This window comes from Trichosurus vulpecula, chromosome 5, assembly GCF_011100635.1.
Source record: "Trichosurus vulpecula isolate mTriVul1 chromosome 5, mTriVul1.pri, whole genome shotgun sequence".
NCBI lineage: Eukaryota > Metazoa > Chordata > Mammalia > Diprotodontia > Phalangeridae > Trichosurus > Trichosurus vulpecula.
The window spans coordinates 140,445,019-140,471,342 of NC_050577.1; the positions used below are offsets into that span (position 1 = coordinate 140,445,019).

The window sequence follows — 26,324 nt, forward strand, 5'->3', positions numbered from 1 at the left end:
CTTCATTTATTATCCCCTGAATTTGACATGCCATTTCTTGACTTTGTGTCTTTGTATAGGCTGTCCCCCCCATACACGGAATGAAATCTTTCCTCATCACTTCTTCTTAAAATGATTAGCTTCCTTAAAATCTTGGCTCGCGTGTTACGTTCTACAGGGAACATTTTTTGATTTCTAATTATCTCAATTCTCTTCTATTTATTTATCTGGTACTAAGTTGGTTTCCAGAGACTAGCAAGGAGTGTTCCTAGTTTTTGTCTTAGTAGCCTCAGTGCCTTGCATTTAGTAGGTATTTAATAAGTCCTTCTTCCATTAAATTGAATAGAAGGAACTATCACCATCCTAGTAAAAACAAAGAAAGTTAAGATGACATTTTTTTTTCCTGGAGTTTGCATGAAGCAGACACTAGTGTTTGTCAAGCAGAAACAGAAAGCATTCATTTCCTGGAAGGGTAATGAGGAATTTAAAGGGAGAAAAAAGCCTTAAAGCTTATTGATTATTATTTTTGCCACATATGACTAATCAGAAATTGGAAATGTTAATTTCACTTAACAGTATTGGAAAATCATGTTTTTATTTCCTCTCTTGAGAAAGAAAAGAATGGGAAAGGGGAGAGAAATGTAGCTTAGTCGTGAGTTTATATATAAATACTGAATTTAATTATAAGATTCCTATGAGAACTCGCTGTTGAGTTTTCCAAGCCCCATAGTAAGAAAGAAGAACGTGGCTCCCTAGTTCTTTGGGTAGGTAGTATGGTCATAAAATCTGATTGGAGGCATTCAATTATGATTTTCCCAGGTTAATAAAATATTCTATTTAAGCATTTTGGGGGGACCTGACCAGTGATTTCATTGATACAGGGAAGTGCTAGTGAGAAAACTCCCTCTACCGTAGGTGCATATTGGCACTTCTCTGCAACTTAGAATCTTTGAGAGTTTCTTAGGACAAGAGAAGTTCAGGCCTTTGGCCAGGGTCACACACATATTTCTTTTTTTTTAAGGGCCAATGTGAGTGTATCAGAGATGTGACTTACATCTTCCTGACTCCGAAGCTGAATCCCTATTCATTATACCATGTTGCTTCTCTCAACTAAAGTATTGTTTAATATTATGAATTCATATAAGTTTAAATACTAACCTTTTACTAAAAAGTATTTTCTTTCTGTCCTTTAGTGATGTTCTCGAGGTCAGATAGTCATGAAGAGCCAGATTGTGATTTCCCTCGACCTGTAGATTTCTTCCTCTTCTATCTTGAACTATTTAAACAAAAGGGGTGACAAATTTCTTGTTTCTAATTTTTTCATGAGTAAATCTATTCCATTTCTTGTGTTCACTGTATTCTGAGTCTTTTAAAAGCAAATCAGGGCCATAGGAGCATATTCATTCATCTCTCGATCAAAAGTCAGTAAAAGGAAACCCTTGAGCAGAGGAGGTAAGGCATCATTCTTATCTTGTTTTACAATAAAATCTCCTGAAGGCAGTGCTGCAGTAATGGCTAGGAGGTTGGGCTTGGGGTCAGGAAGACATGAGTTCACACCTTGCTTCATCTAGTCCTGTGTCACTTAATTTCTCTTAGCCTCAGTTTCTTCATATGTAAAATGAAGATAAAAATAGCACATACCTCCCAGGGATGTTGTAAGGATCAAAACAGGTAACATATAAAGGGCTCTGCAAACCTAAACATGTTCTATGAATTCTGTAGAATATTAAACAGTACCATCTTCCCATGACGGAGTCTTTAGAAATTATTTGGGGGAATGAAGGTCAAATAATGCTATATGTATATCTTATTTTACATATAAAATGCATCATTCTAAAAACCTCATAAGCAAATTTTTATCTTTGGGACAAAAAAACTCTTTAAGAAATATATGTGGATGTTTCATTTTCCCCAAAACACCCATTCTTCTAGGGTTTTATATTTCTTTAAATATATAAATTAGTTTTGCTGCTGTCTAAAATTCATAAGAAATTTTATAAATATATATGTTTAACATAACTTTAAATAATAGCAATTTATGTATTTGCATAATGGATTACATATGTGCATGTATAATTTATTATGAACTTTAAACAATAGCTAGATTAATGCATTGTGGATGCATATTTAATTTGTCATGAACTTTAAACAGGAACAGAACCAATTCAATTGATATTTATGACTAAAGTTTTTTTTTTTAATATGTATCTTTATGTTTCCAGCTATAGCTGCACTATCTGGCAATGGAGGGGTTAGTCATTACTACCAAGGTCTATCCTCTGGCATTTATTTTTTGGCAGGGTTTGTTTGTTCTATTTTCAGATGAAGTAAAATTCTCACTAAATATATAAAGCAGGCACTTTCTCCCACATTTGCAAACACAGCATCTAGTGACTGCTGTAGAAAAATCAGTACTTCCCAGGCAGTCTGTTCTGTGCACAAATCTAAAACTCAAGGGGACTGAGTTGCAGGTGTCCTAAATGCTTTATAAGAAGAGCATGTGACTGTTAGGGATAGGGAATCCATACTAAATCTATCATGACAACAGAAGTTTGTTTTGCCATTGTCATATTCTACAAAGAGCCCAGAATTGTACCTTGTTTCTTAGAAAAGACTCTGGGATAAGGTCTTCTAGGAGAGAACCTATTAAGGTTCTCTCAGTCTTGTGGTACCAAGGCATGTTTTATACTCCACTGTATTGTAATGTGATGTAATTACATTAGAATGTTACCTTCTCACAAGCAGGGATTGTTTCTTTCCTTGGATTTGTTCCCCTAGCTACCTAGCATAATGCCTGGTGCATTGTAAGTACCTGATAAATGCTTGTGGGTTGATTGAAATTGTTCTAAATTCCTAGACAGGGATGTGATTTCAGGTTTGGTCCCTAAAACAAAAGGCCTGTCAACAGAATATCAGCTTGTCACATTCACACAAGAGCCTCTTGGCAAAGAGATTGAAAAGTGCAACATGGGGTTAGGAAAAAAACACAAATGAATGGAAATTAATCAACTGGTCCACAAGCATATATTAGGTAGCTGTGATGTGCCAGGCACTGTGCTTGGTTCTGGGTGTACAAAAACAGAACAGCCCCTGCCCTTGAGGAATTTAAGTTTTATTCAAGGGAAATAAAACATCCACGTATGAGGAAATACAAAGTAAAAAAGGTATTTTCAGTGTTGGGTCTGGAAGTTGAAAGGATGAGAAAGCAAAGATCTTAAGAGGTGGCATTTGAGCTGAGTTTTGAAAGGAACAGGGGATTGTCAGAGACAAAGTTCAGAAGGGAATGCATTCCCAGCATCTGCTTTAGGAATATCACTTAGGTATTTACATGGCGAATCAATTGAACGGGGAAGAGACTGAAGGCAAGGAGCACAATTAGGAGGCTTTAGCAACATAGGTGAGATGTGACAACATGAACTATGTTGTCATGTGCTTGCAGAAAATAGTACAGACGTTAAGATATATAGGGTCAGAGAGAGTTAAGCGTCAAGGATGTTTCTAAGGTTGCCTACCTAGACGACTAGGGTTATATAAGATGGTATCCCTAAGAGAAATAGGGAAGTTGGGGTTGAGAGAGACAATGTAGTAAATTCTGCTTTAGATAGGGTGAGTTTGAGATGCCTATGGAAGATCCAAATGGAAATGTCCAGTCAGCAGTTGGTGATGTGTGACTGGAGCTCAGGAGAAAGACTAGAGCTAGGTGTATAGATTTAGGGGCATTTGGGTAAAGTCATCTACATGCAGTGAACGCCCTGGTTCATGGAGTCAAAAAGACAAAGTAGAGGAAAGATAAGAAGAGCCAGGACAAATCCTTAGGGTGCACCCAATGTACTGGTAATCAGGGCAGGACTTTTTTCACTGTTTTCTCTTTTTGAGCACTTAGGTAATCAAGTGCCTTTGAGTCTGGCCTTTGTTTCTTTGATTAAATCAGGAGTCTTTGATGACCTACTTACCTTAAGGGAAAGGCTAGTTCGCATAGGTTGTGACGCCCTTTGACCCTCAACAGGGTATATAAACTCAAAGGTTAGCACTTTTACTTGGGGCTCTCACTCACTGGAAGAGTGTTGTGTGATTTGACTAGAAGAGACTCTGGGCAGCTGTTGTTAAGAGCCCCCTGGCTTTGGAAAACTCAGATGTTGGTGCTCCTCTGGTAACTATGTATATTGTGATTTGGTTAGACAGAAATGTTGATCTGTTTATATTGTCTCTGTTTGTAATTTCCATTTGTATTTGCTCTGAAGTTAAGGGTGATGGCTTTTCCCCCTCAACTAAGTGAATGATATATGTATGTTTGATTAGAGTGAGATTGTTAACCTCTTGAAGTTGTTTTCTTAGAAAAGATCAAAAGAACCTGTGTAGTACCCCTTCTGCGTGCTGGTGTTATTGGTCTTTATAAGGCTATTGTTCCCATGTTAATTGTTCTTCTATTCATTTCACTCTGTATCAGTTCATACAATTCTTCCCATGTTTCTCTGAAATCATATCGTTCATCATGGCTAACTTCACAGTAGCATTACATCACATTCATATGTCATAGATGTTTCAGTCATTCCCCAGTTGATGGTTACTGCCCCCTTAGTTTCCTGTTCTTTGTAACCACAAAGAAAGAATTTCCATCATTACTTTTGTGCATGATTCCTTTTCCTCTTTCAGAGATGTACTTCAAAGCATTGTTCCCCCATGGAGGAATTGTTGCTCCCAGACCCAGCACTTCACAGGATGACCTCTGCTTAGATCATATATTGTTAATGACTGTAGATTTCATCCAAAGCCATTTGAATATGACAAATTGTATTGCAACATAAAATAAGTGTATGTGTCATCCGAGTTCACTGCACAGAAGAGTGAGGACAGTCAGATAACATTAATCAGGAAAATCTGTCTTGAAGAACATTATACTTTCTGACCTAGAAAAAAAAATGCTTGGCTTTTAAAACATTTCAGATGGTTTCCCTGGTTACCTAAGAGTAATCACCGGAATAGAAGCTCATTTACATATCATTGTCCCTTCTCCTAGAAGGCTTGTGCTCCTGGTAGTGTCACTTTCTGAGCTAGACTTGTAGGGGATAGTGTAGTTGTGTGACCTTGGTTGAATCACTTTGATTCTTTGAGTTTCTAATTCCTTATATACGAAGTAGGAATAATAGATTACTCTAGAATAGTGGTTGACAACATTTTTTGTTCCCTGAATAACAAAATGTGTTGTGAACCCCAGAGTAATTTAATATACTACTCCTAATATTCTTGTAGATTTATTCATTAAGTGTTTAAAGTAACTGCACTGACAACTTTTGCCCCTAAACTTCCAAATTAAAATTTATGTTATATAATTGTAATTATAAAATATAAAATTTATTCTACCTATAATTATGAAGACTATATAAAATCATGGGCAGCTAGTTGGTACAGTGGATAGAGCACCAGACCTGGAGGAAGGAAGGCTCATCTTCCTGAGTTCAAATCAAATTCAGACATTTATTAGCTATGTGACCCTGGGCAAGTCACTTAACCCTGTTTGCCTCAGTCTCCTTATCTGTAAAATGAGCTGGAGAAGGAAATGACAAACCACTGTTGTCATGACTTTATAGGACATTCTGTAAGCATTAAGTAATCTAGCGAGTCCTCATAACGTGGCAGTTATTTACTGCTTAAGACACCATTGAAGAATTTTTAGTGCAAACCCTTCGGACCATCATCATGAACCCCCAAGGAATTCATGAAGCACTGTTTGGGAACCACTGCTTTATAGGATCGTAAATATAGGCCAACCCCCTCAATTTTACAAATGAATCATTTGAGGCCCAAGGGAACTAAATGACTTGTCCAAGGTCACAAAGTGAGTGGAAGAGGTAAGATTTGAATCCAAGTCCTCTGATTTCTAGGGCCGGTGCTCTTTAAACCGTGCCATATAGGCCACAGTGAAGAAAACACTTAGAAAACTTAAGTGCCATTTAAATGTGAACTATTATTATGGTGTTGATTATTTAGAATGGGTTTGTGAATACTCGATACCACATCCCTCTACATACTTACGGCCTCGTGTGCTCCATTGGTACTGAAAATAAGGCTATTGTCTGGCCTCATTTTGAGGTCAAACCGTAGCTGATAGGAGATGTATTTCCATGTCTGTTTAGTCATGAGGATATCAACTTTCTTTTTCTCTTTTCTCTCATCCTTCATTCCTGATTGTTTTCTTCCCTTTTAAGGACATGCTGGTGGGGTGGGGTGTGGGGAGGGGATAGAGTGCAAGGCCTGGAGGCAGGAAGACTCATCTTCCCGAGTTCAAATCAAGCCTCAGACATTGACTAGCTGTATGACCCTGGGCAAGTCACTTAACCCTGTTTGCCTAAGTTTCCTCATCTGTAAAATGAGCTGGAGAAGGAAATGGCTAAACCACTGCAGTGTCTTTGCCAAGAAAACTCCAAATAGGGTCACGTGACTGAACAACAACAAAGAACATGCATATTTGTACATTAGCTTTACTTTGAAGACTCTTCTAAGGTTAAAAGAAAATGTATCTATGCTTGTGTAGAGAGCTGCTATCGTACAGTGTAACTTTCCCACGGGTCTCAGTTTTCTGGGCACCCTGTGCTTTGTGCTGCCTTAAGAAGCAAAATAAAAGGAAATATAATTAATGCGCATGCATTTAACTCTGAAATTGGCAAATGATTGTGGACAATATGGCTTTGTATCCAAAATCTAGCACAAAAGATGGAAGTTAAAAAGGAATATGAAAAGGAAAAAAAAATAACCTTTCTTTTGCTCAGTTTCATTGATTGCTCAGTTAGGTTTGAGTTAGTGTTTGAATTATTTATTTTAGTCTATACCAGCAAAAGCTATATTTGGAAAAGAATGCAGTATGATTAAAAACCTATATTCTTTTAAGGAGAAAAGGCCATCGGGGTAATTGCAATCAATCTAAGATAGATTAGGAAAACAGATCAAACTCAGTAGAATAAAAGCTCGAGGGCAGATACTTTTTAGTTCCTATCTTCATTGTCCTAGCACAGTGTAGACCCACAGTAGGCTTCAATTAAATATTTGATAGAGTATCTATCAAGATAGATGACTTTTGTACTTGAGACACATCTGTTTGATCTAGCTCATGTGTTGGGTTTTCCACGGCTGTTTCATCCTTTATTGTTTCACCAGGGCCTTTGTGGTTTCTTGGATCTTCCCCAGCTGATAAATTGGAGTGACCTCTATTTGTTTATTATTAGAAAGCTCTCCAATCTAATCTTACCAATACAACACTCACATTTTACTTTGCTATCTTGCTTGGATATTGACAATGAAAGCTGTAAAAATTTTGTAAAATTTAGAAACCTTAAAACTTGATAAGAATCCCTAGGTCCTAAATGACACCATGAGAAGAGAACATTTTGTCTTCTTCCTTGCTAAGGTTAATGAAACTTAGAAGTACTCAAAAGAACTTCCCAGTCCATATATTGATGCTAATGATTACACCCTGTGATAGAGAATATCTCCTAGGATCAAGGAGTTAGATAGTTTTGGGTATTTTTCACTTAAAGGAAACCCACTAAGTGGAAATTCCTACGTATGAAAATAGTGATTGCTCTGTGATCTTCATCCCTGTGGGCAATTTATACAGGTCACAGCTGCTCCACACCGCATACTCTGTGTTTCTTTTTCATGTCTTTCTATAGACAATCTACCCAACATGCTAAAAATCTTCCTCTGGTTATTGTAATATTTGCATGATACTCATGTTTTGCTGCATGATGAATCCATCTCCTTTATCAATCATTTGAGTATCCATTCATCTTTTATATCACTTTCATACCATTCATTATTGATTATATTTTGAAGTCTACATGCATGAATCATGAATATTCCCAATCTCCCTTGGGCTATATACACGTGTGTATACATACATGCATATATACATATTCTTCCTGGCTAGTGCCACTCCATGGTTTGTAGTCATATTGCATATTTGACATAATATTGGTGTTAAAGAGATGAGTTTTTGTGGCAATTCATAGCTTAGGATCATTTAGAGTACTTCAGAATTTTCCAAAAGGCGTCCATCATCAGTGAGAGTACATTGCTATAAAATGATATGTTCCATTTGGCATCTCTTTGTTGTAGCCATTCTATTTTTTTTTCTACAAAAGCTCTTGTGATGACCTGGTTTAGCTGGATTTCGAGTGCTACAGCATTGTTTTCTACTCACAGTGTTTTTATGATGTGATTCTGCTTAGTCTTTCAGTCTCCTACTCGCCAATGTTTTGGAAAGGAATTTTCATTTTGTAATAAATCTGAGTGTTGCCTTTGACTTCCATATCTCTCCAAGAGGCAAGAAATTTAGTTTTTATTGTCTGGGGCAATTTCTAGTCTTTTGTATTTTCTGTTATATAGACTATTTTGAATCAATTAAACTTCTCTAAGAAATGGACATAGAATCTACTTTTGCCCATTTCCTTTTTTTTTTTTGAAAGAATAGTCCATTTAAATAGGATTGGAGCTGCTGTCAGAAGACTCCATGTCTTCTTTTCTTTCTTCTTATTTGGTATTTACCATGACCTTTTCTTGAACTAGTCAGAGATCTGACCCCCGTGACTCTTCATAGGTATTTCCATTTTGATAAGAGTCTTGTGCCTTAGCCATCCTGTAGCCCCTAACCCTGAGCCAGGCCTGGACTCTATGCTTACTGTTTAAAGACCAGCCAAGCTTAGGTCAAAGAGGCTTATCACTAGATTGGCTTTGACATGATAAATTTTTTTGGCCGTAAAATCTCTCAAAAACTATTTACAAAGTCACAGATGAGTTGTAGTCTGTGTTGGTTATGGGAGTACTTACCTTGATCCTTCAAGAGTTGAAATAAGATTAAAGTCAATTCTATTTTTACAAATGACAAGAGTCTCAGAATTGGGAGCAATGTCAGAGGACAAGTCCAATCCATACCTGGATGAGAATCCATTCCACAAACCCTCAAAATGGAAATTTGCTATACTCTGAGGAATCCTGTTCTACTTTTATAAACTGTTAATAAGTTTTATTTTGTGTTTTTTCCCCTTATATCAAGTCTAAATTTACTTCTGTAACTCCTACCCATTGCTATTAGTTTTACCCTTTGGGTCCAAGAAGAACAAATTTAATTCTTCTTCTACAAGTCACCTATTCAGACACATAGCTATGTCTTTCACCCCTCCCCAACCACTCCCCATCTTTTCTTCCAAGTATTTTTGTCTCCCCAGTTCCTCTGACTGATCCTTGTATGTTATGGTCTCAAAGATTTCTTAATTTTTGTAATATCTGGGTTAACTAGCAGTTTGCAACAGGTACTAGGTATTTCATTTATACTAACAACCCACATCTGAGTAGAGGCATAGTTAATAAAATGTTGAACTTGGAGTCAAGAAGATATGAGTTCAAGTCCTTCCTCAGATACTTACTGTGTGACCCTGAGCAAGTCACTTAACTTCTCTATGCCTCAGTTTCTTCATCTGTTAAAAAATGTGTGCGCTTATTATGCACAAGCTCCTTGCAAGTAGCCGTTGTTTTGTTCTTTTATTTATATCCTCAGCACCTAGTATAGTGCCTGCACATAGTATGTACTTAATAAAAGCTTATCAATTGATTAAAAACATCCCTAGTATCCATATTATGTCATTTTATTATATTGCAGAACAGTGGTTCTCAATTTTTTTCTAAATTGTGCATGGCACAGTATGTTATTTCTTGCTATGAGGAATCCTGACATACCATGGGAGAGTTGAGAGACTCATACACATACATGTGTTCAATAGAGTTCAAAGCATACCCTTTGAGAACTACTGTCTTTGAGCCAAAATATTTTCCTAAAGGAAAAAACCTCCCATTTAAAAGGGGATTTCATGAGAAATGAGATTTACTTTGTAAAAATTTACTCTTAAACAATTTTTCCAAGGAACTCTCTTTTCTAATTTGGGATAGATCCATAATTGAAGACCATGATATCTTTTTCTCTCTGTTTCATACTGTGAGTTTTCTGAATCACTGTCAAATTCAGATTTCTCTGTTTTATTTAGGAGAGCACAAGCTTCATTTCATTCCTGCACTGATTGGCCCTTTCTTAGAAGTAACCTTGATACCTCAGCCAGACCTACGGAATGTAATGATTCCTATTTTCCATGATATGATGGACTGGGAGCAAAGGCGTAGTGGCAACTTTAAACAGGTAAGCACAAACTTCACCCCATGCAGATGGAGAAGTTCAGTGAAATGCATTTTGGAGATCACCAAGCTCTATATAATCTCTTTAAGGGCTGCAAGCCATTCTTATCTTTATATCTGCAGTCCTAGCACAGTGGCTGGCATATAATAGAAACAATAAATATTTGACCAATTAAATTGAATTAATTATATTTTGGTAGAAAAAGCACTTGAGTTAATGAGGAATCAAGAGACCTGATTCCCAATCCTGGCTTGATGTGTGGCGGAAGAAAAACACTGGGTAAAGAGTCTAAAGAAATTCCTTCTAGTCTTGGCATTGCCATTAATTAGCTGTACTTTGGATGGCTTAACCTCTCTGGAGTTCAGTGTCCTTACTGTAAAATGAAAGAGTTGCACTAGGTTATTTAGCTCTCAAATCTATAATTCACTGATTCTGATATCTCTCATCCTGCCATAACCAATCTATTGCCAAAGCCTGTTGATTTCATCTTTAGGACATCTTTCAAATATGCCACCTTCTCTTCTAACACCGCCACTATTCTAATATAGGCCTTCATCAATTCCTGCCTGGATTATTTAAATAGCTTGTTGATGTGTCTGCCTGCCTCAAGTCCCCTCCTCCCCTCACCCCCACTCTAATGTATCCTCCATTCAGCCACTAAAATGATTTCCCTAAAGTACAGGTCTGATCATGCCATTCCCCCTATTCAACAAACTTCAGTGGCTCCCTAACTCCAGGATCAAATACAAATGCTCTGTTATGTCATTCAGAGCCCTTCGTAATCTGGCTCCTTCCCACCTTTCCAGTCTTGTTATTCCTTACTTCCCAATATGTACTCTTCAATCCAGTGACACTGGCCTCCTGGCTGTTCCATGAACAAGACACAAGATCTTTAATCTCTGGGCATTCTCTTTGGCTGTTCCTCAACCTTGGAATGTTTTCCCTCCTCTGTTCTGACTGCTGACTCCCGAGCTTCCTTTAAGTCCCAGCGAAAATCCTAACTTCTACAGGAAGCCTTCCCCAACTCCTCTTAATTCAAGTGCATCCCCAATTACTTTCTGTTTATCCTATACATATAGGATACACATACTTTGCATAAATTCACTCTTAAACAATTTTTCCCAGGACCTCTCTTTTCTAATATGGGATAGATCTCTCTCCCTCCCTCTCTCTCTCTCTCTCTCTCTCTCTCTCTCTCTCTCTCTCTCTCTCTCTCTCTCTGTATATATAGATAGATAGATAGATAGACAGATAAAATTTATATATTTGTTTTTGTGTTATCTTCCCTTTAGATTGTACACTCCTTGAGGGTAGGGACTGTCTTTTGCCTCTTTTGGTATCCTTTGTGCTTAGCACAGTTCCTGGCCTATGGAAGGCACTTAATAAATGTTTATTAATTGATTGATAAGACATACGACTTTGGATGAATTACTTTACCTCTTTGGAAGGGCCTTAGTTTCCTCCCTGGTAAATGAGTTGGCTGTTCCAGGTGATCTCTAAGGTGCCTTTCAGCTCTAGGTTTCTGTAAGCCTAGAATTCTATATCTTAAAGCCAGGAGTATCTTTTTTTTGGTCCGAGATGGGTCCCACTTGGGGGAATCCTAAAGTTAATGGTTTTTGAGAATTGCTTAAATACTCCGGGCTCTGGATGTTGTATTTGTAGGATGGTTCAGCTTTGTTCATTTCATACATTGTGTGTTGTATTGATCTTCTCTTTAAATGGGTGAGGATTAATTTGAAGGGGAAAAGCAATTGAAACACACAAGAAATGCAGTAGTAATGCTGTGATTGTTCACTGACTTAGGCCTCAGTAATTCAGTTTCCAATCTTAAAAGGACAGATTTTTTCTTTAAATGAACAAACCAAATCTTTTGAGGATTCAGTTGCTTCTGCCACTCCAGAACACCTTTTGTGCCTCACTTTGAGCTACTAAACTTGCCATCTGCTTATATCGCCAAGACTCTAATCACCCATAGGGTTGAATCCTTGAATCAGTTCCTTTCTCTGTGCTGTTGCAAATACACCATTGCAGAAGTGTGAGAATTAGTTTCAGGCATTGGGTTAAGAGCTTCTTAAGAAAGAGAAGTATATGAAAGGTATACTAGATGTATATTCCATTGGTACAACATCAGAAGGTCAAGGCATTTTTGCTGGTTTTGTCATCACTCTCCTCGTCATCATGTGACATTTAAAAAGGTTTGAGAGACATAGTTTCTGGGTAATTTGATTAACAAAGCCAGCAGGTTATTAATCAAAGGATGGTCATTTGGCCCTCTTTCTCAGACCAAAGACAATCGTGGTAGCAGACTCACCCTTCAAACCAGTAGGTGGTCCAATCAAACTTTGATGTGATTGTAGGTGGGCTATAGTAAAATGAAGGGCTGAGTATCTCTTGAATAGAGAAAGGATCTCTAAACCTGACCACTAATAGTTTGAGGCTATCAATTCTAAGAATGTACATCCCACCCAAGCCTGAGCAGAACACCAAGGGCTTCACCACTTTAGATTAAATTCCTAGGACTGGGTGGGGTCTGACAAAGATTGGGGAAAGTCTATGCAATCTCATTATCAGTAATGTCCTCCCAAAGAAAAACTGAACTTAATTTTAAAGGACTTTAGAAAAAGGGGAGATTTCTGAATCTCCCCCAAAATGGTTGGTTATTAATAACAATTTCTCATAATCATTATGAAGAAGAATAATTCACATTGATATTAGACTTTAAGATTTATAAAATTATTTCTTCACAACTATTATGAGAAGGGAGGCAAGTTGTTCTCATGTTGCATACAACGAAATTGAGGCTCATAGAGGTTAAGTGACTTGGCCAGAGTCACCCAGCCAGCACTTTCAAAAGTAGAGGTGGTGAACGAATGAAGACCAAGTTGAAAATTACATTGGAGAAAGCGCACTTTGGGGTGTATTTTTCTGTTAATTCAATTCCACTTCAAATAAGAAATTGTGGTTTCTTCTATATTAAGGTCAGGTATTTGACAGTAGAATCTCTTCTGCTCCAGGGAGGTATAATTATTTTCTTTCCATTTTGTAGATCCATCCTATAGATGTGGTTATAGTTTTCTGCTTGTCATACACATAGTCTTGAGAGGAGAGTTAATAGCTTGGAAAATACAAGTTATTTTGTGTGTGTTTTATTTTACCAACCTTTTTAGAGACACTACTTTTTTTCTACCCCCCTTTATTGTTAATTTGAAAATTGTTATATCTCTCTCCTTTATCCAGAGGTGTATCTGGTTTTGAACTTAAGCTAAAAAAGGGTACAGACCAGTATACCTGGTGAGGTAAAGTCAAAAATAGAGGGGTCTAATTTATACAAAAATAGTCATCCCAATACTTATGGTAATAAAGAACTGGAAACAGAGTGGATAGCCATCATTTGGAGAATAGCTGAACAAATTATAAAACATTTTAAAGCACTTTTCAAATCTTAAGGCACTGTAGAAATATTTGCTGAAATATCCAAAAAAAACCCAAACAACACCGTAATGTAAATGGAAAGAACACTAAAAGAAAACTGAATTCTAGGTAACTATGAAAACCAGTATGGTGCTGAGGAACAGAGAATGGAATTTACCTTTCTCCTCTCAGTAGAGAAGGTGGGGAAAAAGGGAGTAGCTTGTTAATGGGAATCGAATGTGACATACATCATAGAGGTGGCCTCTGAATTAGGGTCCATTTCCAGCTAGGAGAGAGAACAGTGTTTATTCAGAAATGTTTGTGATATTGGGGGTAAATAAGGTACCAGTAAAACTTTTAAAAATGCACAGCCCCAAACTGTTTTTGAGAAAGTGGTCCTGTTTACATGAAATTTTTGTTTTGATGCAGGAGGCACTTTTTAAAAAACAAAAAAAGAGTTATGACCTGCTATTCATTGCAGCCCCTCAGTGAGAATTCAGGCGGTGGAGCTGGGCTACTGGCTTTTTTGTTTGAATCCATAAATAGATAGCTGCCTTAGCAGCAGCAAATGCTACTCAGCCAGTAGTTTGAAGTCACGTTGCTCCATTTAAATTAGCCTTAAAAAAATTCCAAGGGGACCGTCGCTGTTGAACACACAGCAAGTAATGTGACCTATCATTAAATTTATAATTTTTTTTTCTGAGATGAGAGCATCTTATATGGCTGTTTTCCTTGCAAAAAATACATCCTCATCTTTCAGTTTGTCTAGAAATTCTACTTGTGAAAGAGAAGAGAGCGAGAGTACAGCTAATACTTGGCTATGTTTCAGGTGGAGGCCAAATTGATTGACAAATTGGATAGCTTGATGTCAGAAGGCAAAGGTGATGAAACTTACCGTGAGCTCTTCAACAGCATGTGAGTAATAAATGTATCTCATCTTCATTTCATTCAGTGGTGTTGGTGCAAAAGATAGGTGACTCAGCCTCAGTGTGGACGAGAACTACACAAACAGCTTTGGGCTCCCAGGAGTGCTTTGTCTTTTTGAAGTGTGAAATAAAGGATAATTGCCTAACTCAGGCAAATGGCTCCTATTATGTTGATGATTAGACTTGTCTCTTTATTTTCATCTGTGATTGGGACAGGTTGCCTGTGTTACATAACAAGATTCTCTCTTTTCATGCTTAGTGGTTTAAAAATCAGGAAATGTGGTGATGACTTTAAGTGGAAATGATAGGGGGAGGGGAAATGTGGGGAATCATTAAGTTAGCGGATGACACTTTTCAATCAAGGCAAGGTATAAGAGTTGCTTGGCTCCTGTGGAATTAACATGATTTGCATCTGTCCTTAAAAATGAAACACTTGTTGATTCCATTCTACAGACATCTCATTGGGACTGATTGCTCAGTGATTATGAATTGCTTATTAAGATTTTCAGATTAAAATTTCTTAGGCATATTTTAATTTAGTCTAAACTCTGTTTTGTTTGAAGGCTAGAAAGAAGTAATGGACCCTGCTCTGCAGAGCCTCTAAAGGAACTTTGAGGTTGTTCACACAAGTAGAATTAGTTTCTAGTTACAGATATGGAATTATCAATTGATCTTCTACAGTGTTTGAAGTGGTCTGCGTTTGACAGGGTCAAAGTAGATATATTTGATGCTTTGGGAATTTCAGGCTGGTCCTTTATTTTCTCAAAAATTTTCTAGGTATGTGCTTTAAAAGCCCTGGTATACTTACATGTCTACCTTTTAGGAAGGATTTCTTCTTTTTTGAAGGAAGCAATTCCCTTATTTGTGGATTATAAAATGTTGGCACTGTTTTCTGAAGTACAGAATAATGCAGTTCTAGGCTTTGTAGTAAAAGGAATATACTAATATTTACCCCTAAATAGCTGAAAGGCAAACACAAAATTCCCTTAACAAGCAAACAAACAAGAATTCCACTTGTGATCCTTAATTTAGAGCATAGGATGCATTAGATAATTTTGTGAGTGACAGAGTAGGCCAAAGTTCAGTTTGCATGTGCAATAATTGTTATCAAAGCATTAAGAGAAGTTAAACTGAAACAAAAAAAGTGGAGGAGTAACTGAATTGTCTTGGGAAATGATAAAAGAAGTTCTTTGTGCAACATTCTGCACAGCCCCATGTTCATGTGATTAATGCCATAATTAAACTCAAACTTTTATTAATAATACACCAAGTACTCATTCATCCTAGTATGCAGGGCATCTGTCTTTCTCTGACAAGAGTTTAGCAAGAATTCTGATTAAAACCTCCTCTAATATAATAAATTGTTTTCTACAACAGCTCTTAGATGGGCTCTTAATTTGGGGTTTCAAAAGAGAACAAAAATGAGAAAGCTTTCAATGAAATGATTCTCTAAAGATTTGTGACTCATTTTTTTGGAATGAATTTGTAAGATTAAATGCTTACATATTTCAATAGTGCTTCTGATTTCTTTTATTAAAAAAAAAAAGCCTGATAGCATGCAATTTGGATGGCTTATGCATAAATATGACTTTGAAATAGAGGATGATCCCTGACATTGGAAAAAAAGTCAGCAATTAAAATATTAAGCCCTCTGCAGTTATGACTCTTTTAAGGTACCTGAAGCATTTTGTTGACATTTTGCCTTTTTAGCATAGTTTCATAAAAGTGGCAACAATATTCTGCTTTCATGCTTTTATAATTAGCATAGAGGGATAAGCCAACACTTAAGTGATGATTAAATCTCATTTGTACCTGTGGTCAGGAAAATGAGAAACCCAAACTGAATTCCAGGAAGTGTTCCTTTGGTAAGAGCAACCTTAATGAATCGGTATGATCATAGTGAGTCATCACATAAATTAAGAGTTTAGAAAATACATGAAGTCAGGGTGCAGATCCCCAGTTGGTCTTTTTAATTCATGCTTCCTTATGTATTGTTCGATATTCATTCAAAAGTAGAAAAGCTATAAGTAACTCAGTGCTGCCAGAATATAAAGTTGGATTTGGTGGTAGGTGGAGGGGGAGGCAGAACCTACCTAGCAAGATTACTTTCCTTTTTAAAATGGCATAGATTAAACTCATCAAAGAATTGTTGAAAAAGAATGACCTTCCAGCAGCGATGTGCCTTTCTTCTCAAGAGCTTAACAATATTTATGTGCACATACACACATGTATGTATGTATATATGTGTGTATGTGTATGTGTGTGTATGTGTGTGTGTGTATATATATATATATATACATATATATATATACACACACACATACACACACACACACACACACACACAATAGTTCTGTGGATCCATTTCCTCACTGATCCATGCAGCATCTCAGGGACATCTGTAAGAATCATTCCAAACATTGATAGTTCGTCAGACTATAAACCATCATGATTATATGACATGCCTAAGTCACGGGTTATCAGGACTCTGCTCTGCTGACATCTATTCCAATTTGCTTTCCATTTTGCTACATTGAATTTCCATCTTCTGTTCAACATATTTCTCTAATGCTAAATGGAGTGCTCTTGGTTTTATGAACTCCAATTGATTCAGAATCGTATAGGCGCTAAGGATTTAATGTGAGGCACCATCTCTGTTGGATGTACCCAAGAGTTTTTCCAGGACAAACCTTGATAACCAAAACCAAAATAGCTATTGCCCTCTTTTATTTTGTCCTTCCCCTCTTTTACTATAGTGGTTTCAATTTAAGATCTATTTCTTGCCTTGCTGAATAGGTTTTGTTTAAGTAGTCACCCAGATTGTAATAACCTGGTAATTGTCATAATGAATCATAAATAGAAAAAATAAAATATTTTATAATAGTTTAAATGTGATTGTTTCAAAGATAATGAACATTTTTTTTTAGCAAAGTTATAGTACTTTCCAAAAGTAGCAGACTGAATTTCTCCATATCTCCCAATTAATATTTCCCCAAGGTAATCTTTCTGTTGAAGACATACCAAGTTAAAAGGACTAAATTTCCAATGTCATTGAACTATTTTCAATGTAGTTTTCCTAAGTTTTTGCTCCTTGTGATAAAAACTTCTACAAATAAACAACACAATGAAAAAATGATACTTTAGAAATTACTAGACAGTTCTAGTTCTCAGTGACAGAAGTGTCATAAAATATTGGGAAAAGTGGAACAGTGATTTTTTCCTAAATTAAAAAAAAATCCTTAGCTACCATTTAGGCAAGAAAATGCCACTTAGACGTAAGAGTTGTACAGTGTGACCCTTTGGGGATATGCCCCATTATAGCATGGCACCTAAGACATATATGAGCAGGTTAGTCTATACCTGAGATATTTTGCTCTGTCTCCTAAAACCTCCAAGTGTTATAAAGTGGGTCCCAGCGTTTATAATGTAGCATTATCAAGTAGTATTATAATCTCACATGGGAATGGATATCAAACAATTCCTAGGAATTAGATGGGAAAGACCGATTTCTCCTCTCTCAACTTAAAAATCCTCCCCTTCCAACCTACTTTCTATAAAGAAGTCATGATGAGTTAATTTCCTCATCATGAGAAAAGAGCTTAAGAGTCACAGGACCTGGGTTTGAATCCCAGCTTTGCCCCTTAATTCCTCTGTAACTTTGGGCAAATCATTTAACTTCTCCAGGCCTCAGTTTCCTCATGTGTGAAATGAGGAAGTTAAACCAGATGACCCCTAAGGTCTCGTCCAGCTTAGATCTAGAATCCTCCAATCTAAAGACTCAGATCCTTATTTGAACTCCAACGCTGAATCTTGAGTTAATTATGAAAATATGTTCTACCAAGTTTCTCACTTCTTGGGGCCAGGGTATGTTACCTAACCTCCCTACTTGCTGCACCAGAGAGCTGTGAAGAGTAATGAAATTCATATCTCTAAAACAGAAGCTTTCATGTATTTTTAGACCTCATTACTTTGACTTGAATTCTTTGTTTTTGAAGCCATCAAGTGTGTGGTTGTGCATGGCAGTCATTTCACAGAGCTGTTACATCCTCCCAAATTGATTTGGCAGGCAGATCTTGAATTAGTACATGGTTCAATACTGTTTTGGCATTTCAGTGTGAACAAGGTGCTGTTCAGAGGTTTCTGATAGGGAGTACTGTACATTTAAAATTTTTAAACGCCAGAAACACCAGAAAATCCAAGAGACCTTCCCCCTTGTATGATTAGTCAGGCTAAGAGCCATCCCTTCCATCCCTTCCATATGCTACTTTCCCATCACTTAGTCTAACAACATTAAGAGAACAAGCACAGGGTGAACTAACAAAGCATATGCGATTGGATGCAGAAAGAGAAACAGCTAGATAATAAGTCCAGCAGACTGAGCAAAGGGATGCTAAATTCCAAGAAATAAAAATAAAAAAAAAAAACTTGGGAGTGAACATAACCACAATCTGGGATCCAGAAATAAGGCTTCATCATTTCTCTTAAAATTCTAGATTTCTTTTATTGATTCTTATTTAAAAAATGACGCCAGGCAAGTCATCTACTTAGTTTTCACTCTTATTTAATGTTTCTTCCATATGTTTCTGGTGAAATATAGAAAAAAGAAAAGAAGAATTGAAGAGGGCTTTGGAGTAAAATAATCTTCATTACTAGTTTGGAAGGGAGAAAGCCTCCCTGCAGCAGTGGACATAGGCTGTTCACTTCTATCTCTGAGAAAAAGTTCAGTCTGGGAGCGCTAAAAGATCTTGTTGTTGAATTTTTTGTGGGTTGGGGACAAAAACAAAAACACAGCTCCTAATTATTATGATTGTTGTTATTTTACGTTTATTTAGTGCCTCGACTCCAAGGTGCTTAAAAATAAGGGAAAAATGTAGGAGGAGAGATGTGGTTCAGTACTTGTCATCAATCTGCTTTAACAACCTACATAGAAAATCCTCTGTGATTAATGACTAAATGAATGAAACTGTTGAGTGAGTGCACAGATAGTACAATATGTATTGAGTGGGCAAATGTTAAGTGAAAGGAAAAAACGCAAAACGTCATACCGTCTGTACAAGGATTTTCCTGTAGCAGTTGCATTGCAGTAAAATTGCCTGGATGAAGATGCATTCTACTGAGAGGTAGGAAAACATTTTTATGTGAATAAAACAATATCCTACTGAAAAGAAACTTGGAGCTACTCCTGTATTCCATGTGTACCGTGTCCTTTGATTTTCCAAGATGCAAGCTTCTAACAGTCTAAGGGGGACTTGGAAATATCTTTGAGCTGTGAGATGTCTGTGTGTTTTGAAAATCTTATGCATGTTTTTTGACTTGATGACTTGGATAATCTGAAAATCAATTTGCTTTGTCAATGCTTCCTGGATTAGAATTCCACTATTTGGTCCATATCCTAGGTAAGACATTGTTTGCAAATTGTGGTACTTGTGAAATGTTGCAGTGGTTGCTAAGGTATTTAAGGTACTGATGAAGTAAAATGGTTGTCATGGTGACTGATAAAAATAAATGTTGAAATTGCCCTGGGTTCTTTTCTTTTCCAGTCTACTGAAGAAAATTGAACGGGAAACATGGAGGGAGAGTGGCGTATCATTGATCGCCACTGTAACCCGTCTAATGGAGAGGTTATTAGACTACAGGTGAGCTTCTGCACAATGCTTTCCAGAAATCTTGGACCAGGGTTAGGACATCAGATGATTAGACTAGAATAAAGATTCCATATGAGTAATCAATTCAAAGGACTGACAATCAGTACATGAGACTTTTTGAACTTAGATAACTGGCTCAAAACCAAGCCAGTGGGAAATTCTTATTGGCCAGTTGTGGGCAAGTCCTAGTAAATGGGAGTCCCCTTCTGAATATCTACTAATCAAGCATCTTTCTGATACATAGAACCACAGATGAAGAATTAAAGTGATCTATGATGGGACCAGTCTTGTTTTTTAATGAAAAGAATATTATATTACTGTCTCTCCTTTCTAAATAATTGGATTAATTAAGCCTGTCCCTCTTCTTTCTTTCGCTATATATTTGTTTTTTAAAGCATTTATTCCTATTAAGATGATTAAGTTGGGATACAGTTATTTTAGTGTCCATTTTAAGTAATGATACACCTCCATCACATTTATATCATTTCCTCTAATACTCTATTTACCAAGTACTTTTATTATCTCTTAACCTTGAAATGTAATCCTCAGCACAAAGTTTTGGTATGGAGCTCATGGGTACACCTGAATGGGTCATATACAATCATGGCATGCTATAATATAACCTTCCTTCTAGTGGCTGACTGTTTAATTGTATTCCTATCTTCTGTGATTGCATAATCTCAGCTGGCATCTGTTGTTTCGTGAAACAAACTGCATTTGTCTGTACTTGAGACTTCTGACTATTGCGTTTTGTTTTAGGGACTGCATGAAAATGGGAGAAGTGGATGGCAAAAAGATTGGCTGTACAGTTAGTCTATTGGTTTGTAAATAATTTTTTTTTCTCTATGTCTGATTAATTTTTGCTAATTGGAGAAATGCTGATGTGTACATTTTCACTTAGATGTTTCTCAAATGAATTAAAGAGTGACTTTCAGAGAAATTTTGCAAATTACATGTTGGATTCAGTACTAAAATTAGGTATTCAGCTATAGCAGTGTTCCCACTATAATCTAGCTAAGACCAATATCAAACTCTACCATAGAATCTAATAATGACAAAACAAACTTCTTGAGGAATAAATTCTCAATACTATAAAAGTTGAAGCTATTTTAACATTTATAGGACACCTGTTGTTCTCACTGGATATAGCAAAGTATCCCTCGATTGGATTTTTTTCACTTCAATATATGTAGACTTCTGGTGGCCACCCTTCTTTTCATTCCTTTCAGCGAGTTGAATCCATTTCTAGGAAAGAATAATGAGCCCTCTTTTTGCTACCCATTGGCAATTCTGTATTTTAACACAGTAATTTTCAGATTCTTACTTCTTCACACTTTGCATTCACAAAGCAGCCATTGTTAGCTTTCAGATTATAAATATCTCCCAGTATTTGTTACTACTTTGTACATTTCCTAATTGCATATAGAACTACCATGCCATTTCTAAGAGTCCATTTTGAGGAATAATGCAGTATTTGTTTTGAAATAATAATAATTATGTAGTAAATTGTGCTTTGAAAATCAAGTTTTTTTTTAATGCACCAAAACTATAATTTTATTATAGTTTGTTTCAAGGATAGGAACTTATTACCCAATTGCCAGCTAGCCTTCAAGACAAGCTAAGGCAGTAATTACATAGCAAATGCTGTGTAACTATCTTTTAAATATATTGGTTGTGTCTTTGTAGATTAAAATAATGACCATACATTTAGAGGTTAGCTTTTCAAGCATCCCTATAGTGTAGATTAATACTCTAGACAAATATTCACTCCGGTGTGGAATGAAGCAAGGTGTTACTACTATCAATCAATCAAAAATTATTTATTAAACACCTACTATGTGCTAGATACTATATTAGGTGCTTGAGGATACAAGTTACAAAGAATGAAATAATCCCTGCTTGAAACGAGCTTTCTTTTGAGTTTGTACTACCTTTTATATATCTTCTAATTTTTTTATTCTCTTCCTTGCATCTCATTGTCTAAGTCCTATCATTGCCACTCAGATATTTGCTTTGTGACCTTGAATTCTGTCCAGTCCATAGCTTCTGTCATTTGACTTCAACTTTAAATCATATAATACCCCCTTCAGCACCATTTCATTTTACTTCATAGCATTCACATCCCCTCTGTTATTAAGAAGACTTTGTTGTTGCAGCTTATTGCTTTTGTATCTCAGATTTGCATTTTCTTTCTTCCTTTACCCTCATTCAGTCTCACCCTTATTATCATCCCCTCAAACACACATAGAACACAAGACCCTGCTACTCTGTCCTTGCTCCTGGGAATTATCAACCTTATTATCTACCCCTTACCTCATACTCATGCACCTAGAGACGGTGGACAGAGCACTGGACGTGGAGTCAAGAAGATGAGTTCAAATCCAGCCCCAGATGCTACCTAGCTGTGTAACCCTGTGCAAGTCACTTAACCACTGTGTCCCTCAGTTTCCTCTTCTATAAAATGAAGATAATAATAGCACTTACCTATTAGGGTTGTTATAAAGATAAAATGAGATACTATTTGTAAAGTCCTTTGCAAATCTCAAAGTGCTACATGAATGTTAGCTTAAGTCTCTTCATTCATTGGTATTGCCAGATATTCCACTCAGCTACTGATGTCTATGACTTCTCAAGTTCACATTTTATATTCCTTCCCTCACAAGCCTTAATTTTTTTTTGAGGCAATCAGGATAAAGTGACTTGCCCAGAGACACACAGCTAGTAAGTGTCTGAGGACAGTTTTGAACTCAGGTCCTCCTGACGCCAGGGCTAATGCTGTATCCACTGCATCACCCAGCTGCCCCAAGCCGTGCTCCTTTTTAAAATTTACTTTTAATTAATTTATTTTTATTCTGAATTTTAAACACCAGGAAAGAGCATCTCAGCATACACAGAACAGAAAAAGATGGCTATACGTTAACTTGCAAATTGTCATTTCATACACTTGCTGTTATGCAACAATAAATTCCCTGTCACTTTCAAAACTGTTCTTTCCATCTGTTCTTCCCTCTGAATTTCCTTCAGTCCTCCTTTGTATAGTCCTTAAAACATCCCACTGCTCCCCCCCTTTTTGTATCACCATTACTGATCCCACCTCCCCTCCCCAACTCTTCTATTAAACAACCCAAGAGGAAAAAAAAAAGAAAAAGAAAAACCTTTTCTTTTTTTTCTTTCCAGAGGGTGGAAGGCAGGACAGTTGGGGTTAAGTGACTTGCCTAAGGTCACACAGCTAGTAAATGTGTCAAGTGTCTGAGTATGGATTTGAAATTAGGTCCTCCTGACTCCAGGGCCAGTGTTTTACTCACTGTGCCACCTAGCTGTCCCTAAGAAAAACCTTTTCAGGGAACAAGCATAGTCAAGTAAAATGAATCCACAATGGTGACCCTGCCCCAAAAATGTGCACCTGCTTTGGAAACTTTAGTTCATTACCTTTTCATCAAGAGGTGGCTAACAGGCTTCATCATATGTCCTTCAGATACATTTGGTTATTGCATTGATGAGAGTTTTTCATTTCTTTCAGTTTCATTTCTTTCAAAATTGTTGTTGGATTTGTTTGTTTTGTTGTTGTTGTTTACAAACCTGTTTTCCTTGTATAAATATTTCTTCTCATTCTGCTCATTCCAGTCCACTCCACATCAATTCATACAACCCTGGATTCTGTGGAATCCAGGTGCCTTATGGTGTCTTATGGTGCCACAAAATTCCATCATGTTTAAATTCCAAGTCAATAAGAATTTATTAAGGCTTACTATGTGTCAGACACTTTACTACACACCAGCCAAAATATGGCCAGCCATTAGCCTGTTGACGGGTACCATCTCATATTCTAGTTCCTGCTTTTTTTTTCTTTTAATAGACACACACACACACACACACACACACACACAACCTTTTCAGGATTAGGAAATAGGTTTTGCTTATAGCTATCTTCTTGGAATTATCTTCCCAATTCCTCTGTTTTCCCAGATTTTACACCAAATTGTGTGTGCATGTTCCACCTTGCTTTGTCCATTTCAGATGAATGAGGTTCATCTAATGCTCATTCCCCTTGTCCTTTACCTCCAGGTTCAAGTATTCTTTTCATACACCCCAGTTATGAAAAATAGCAAGTTCCACCTCCTTTTTCCTCCTGTAAATACTGCTTTGTTCCTTTTGTCCTCTCTTTTCTTTCTCCTTTCCAGACTCTTAGAAAAGGACCTCTTCAGTCTTTAACTCCCTTAATATCCTTTGAGGACATTAAGATTCTGAAGAGACACTTATTTCTCCCTATTCCCCCATTAGAATGTTAGCACTACATCATCATATAGGCCTTTCTAGATGATCAAATAAATTTACCTTAGTAGATTTTTCCTGATTCTTGTGCTCGTATCTCATAGTTCCTGTTCATCTCTGGGCTTTTCATCAGAAATACTTAAAAATCTTCTCTTCCATTAAAAATCCATTCCTTCCTCTCTCCCCACCCCTCCCCCTACCCCCATATGATTATACTCAGTTTTATAGAGTAAGTTATTCTTGGTTGTAAATATATCCCTTTTGCCTTTTGGAATTTTTATTCCAAGATCTCTCATTTAGAGGAGAGGCTGCCAGGTCTTGTGTGATATTGACTGTGGTTCTTTAGTACTTGAACTTCTTTTAGGATGCTTGTAGTATTTTTTCTTTGACATGGGAGCTCTGGATTTTGGCTACAAGATTACCAGGAGCTTTCTTCTTGAATTTTTTATTTCAGGAGATTAATGATGGATTTTTTTCTATCTTCCTTTGCCTCCTGGTTCTAATATATCTTAGCTATTTTCATTTTTAATTTCTTGAAATATAGTGTCCAGGCTTTTTAAAAATGGGTTTTTTAGGAAGTCCAGTGATTTTTAAATTGTTTTTGTTTGACCTGGTTTCCAGGTCTCCACTGTTGGTTATGAAGTTATTCTCCCCTGTCCTTTTTTTGGGGTGGGGCGCAGGGGGCATTTCTAGGTCTATAGTAATTGGTGTATTGGTAGGTGGGGTTTTTTTTGTTGTTGTTGTTATTTATTCATCCCTCCAGCTTCAGAGCCTGAATTGGAACTTTACACAAAGATCAAGCTCTACCGTGGGCTATGTTTTGGTGGGATGGTATTCCCTGATTGGTCTTTTATCGGGTCCCCTGAGTTCCTGTGCTGAACTCCGCCTCCTGATATTAGGCCCCAGGGGTTCTTTGAAGTTCAGAGCCCTGGATCTTCAGGACCTTTTCTGGCATCTCTGAGCAGAATGTTAGGGATTTAGTAGTCCCTTGATGTCTGGGCTATCCTAGTCTGAGCTCTGCGGCATCTTCACTGGTACCCATGGTTTCCAGAGTTCCCACAGTAGGGCTTTCTGACCACACTGAGGATTTGGGGGATAAGGGTAACAGGGAGGATCCCACTCTTGTTGACTCTGTATGTATAGCCCTGAAGGCTACACATATCTCTGGCTGATGGCACTGGGAAGCTGCTGCTGGCTTGACACTAACCTCCTTTCCAATTTGCCCATGTGATTCTAGATGTTTTTTTGGTACAGTTTCAGGGTAGCAGAAATAACTTAGGGCAGCAGGGTGGCTCAATGCTTAGATTGGGCTTGGAATCAGGAAGGCTCATCTTCATGAGTTCAAATCTGGCCTCAGACACTTACTAGCTGTGTGACCCAGGGCAAGTCATTTAACCCTATTTGCCTCAGTTCCTCATCTGTAAAATGGAAATGGCAAACCACTATAATAGCTTTGCCAAGAATATCTTAAAAGGAGTCATGAAGAGTCAGACACAATCGAAACAACTTCACAGCAACAAGAAGAAGAAACAACTTAATTAAGCTTCTCTTTAGATTTCTTCATCAATGTTCTGGTGAGAGTGTTTGCTGGAATAGGCGTATAGGAGACAGGCAGCCTGCCTCCCATTCAGGCCCATTTGCCTTTTCATTATCTTTTGCTGCCTAGTCATCCGTATCTTGACCCTTTTCCCAGTGACTCTCTCTGTCCCTTGATGATCTCATCACCTCCCATTCACTCAAGTAGCACCTCTGTGCAGAGAGCTCCAAAGTACAGTGGAAAGAGTACTGGTTCTGAAGTCAGAGGACCCGAGCTTCAATCCCACCTCTGATGACCACTGCCTGTGTAAAGTTGGGCAAGTCACTTAATTTTCTAGATCTTGGTTTCCTCTTCTTCAAAATGAATGGTTTGAT

The 26,324-nt window shown here is 37.2% G+C and overlaps 1 protein-coding gene and 1 long non-coding RNA gene across 3 annotated transcripts in view; one reads left to right on the forward strand and one right to left on the reverse strand.

The window, feature by feature from the left end:
- The window catches only part of LOC118849546, a 33,111-nt gene extending 18,557 nt beyond the window's left edge, over positions 1 to 14,554 (reverse strand). The window contains exons 1-2 of the long non-coding RNA XR_005010434.1: positions 14,466 to 14,554; positions 13,749 to 13,856 (exon numbers count right to left, since the gene is read on the reverse strand). This is a non-coding gene — a long non-coding RNA (uncharacterized LOC118849546). The remainder of the gene's footprint in view (positions 1 to 13,748; positions 13,857 to 14,465) is intronic.
- Positions 1 to 26,324, forward strand: part of DOCK4 (dedicator of cytokinesis 4) — a 541,696-nt gene that overhangs the window by 462,498 nt on the left and 52,874 nt on the right. Inside the window, exons 31-35 of one of the 2 annotated variants that reach the window (XM_036758430.1) lie at positions 10,014 to 10,162; positions 14,400 to 14,485; positions 19,866 to 19,892; positions 20,037 to 20,132; positions 20,901 to 20,961. In XM_036758430.1, the coding sequence (XP_036614325.1) occupies positions 10,014 to 10,162; positions 14,400 to 14,485; positions 19,866 to 19,892; positions 20,037 to 20,132; positions 20,901 to 20,961 (419 nt within the window). The remainder of the gene's footprint in view (positions 1 to 10,013; positions 10,163 to 14,399; positions 14,486 to 19,865; positions 19,893 to 20,036; positions 20,133 to 20,900; positions 20,962 to 26,324) is intronic. The other variant, XM_036758431.1, reaches the window with a different exon arrangement.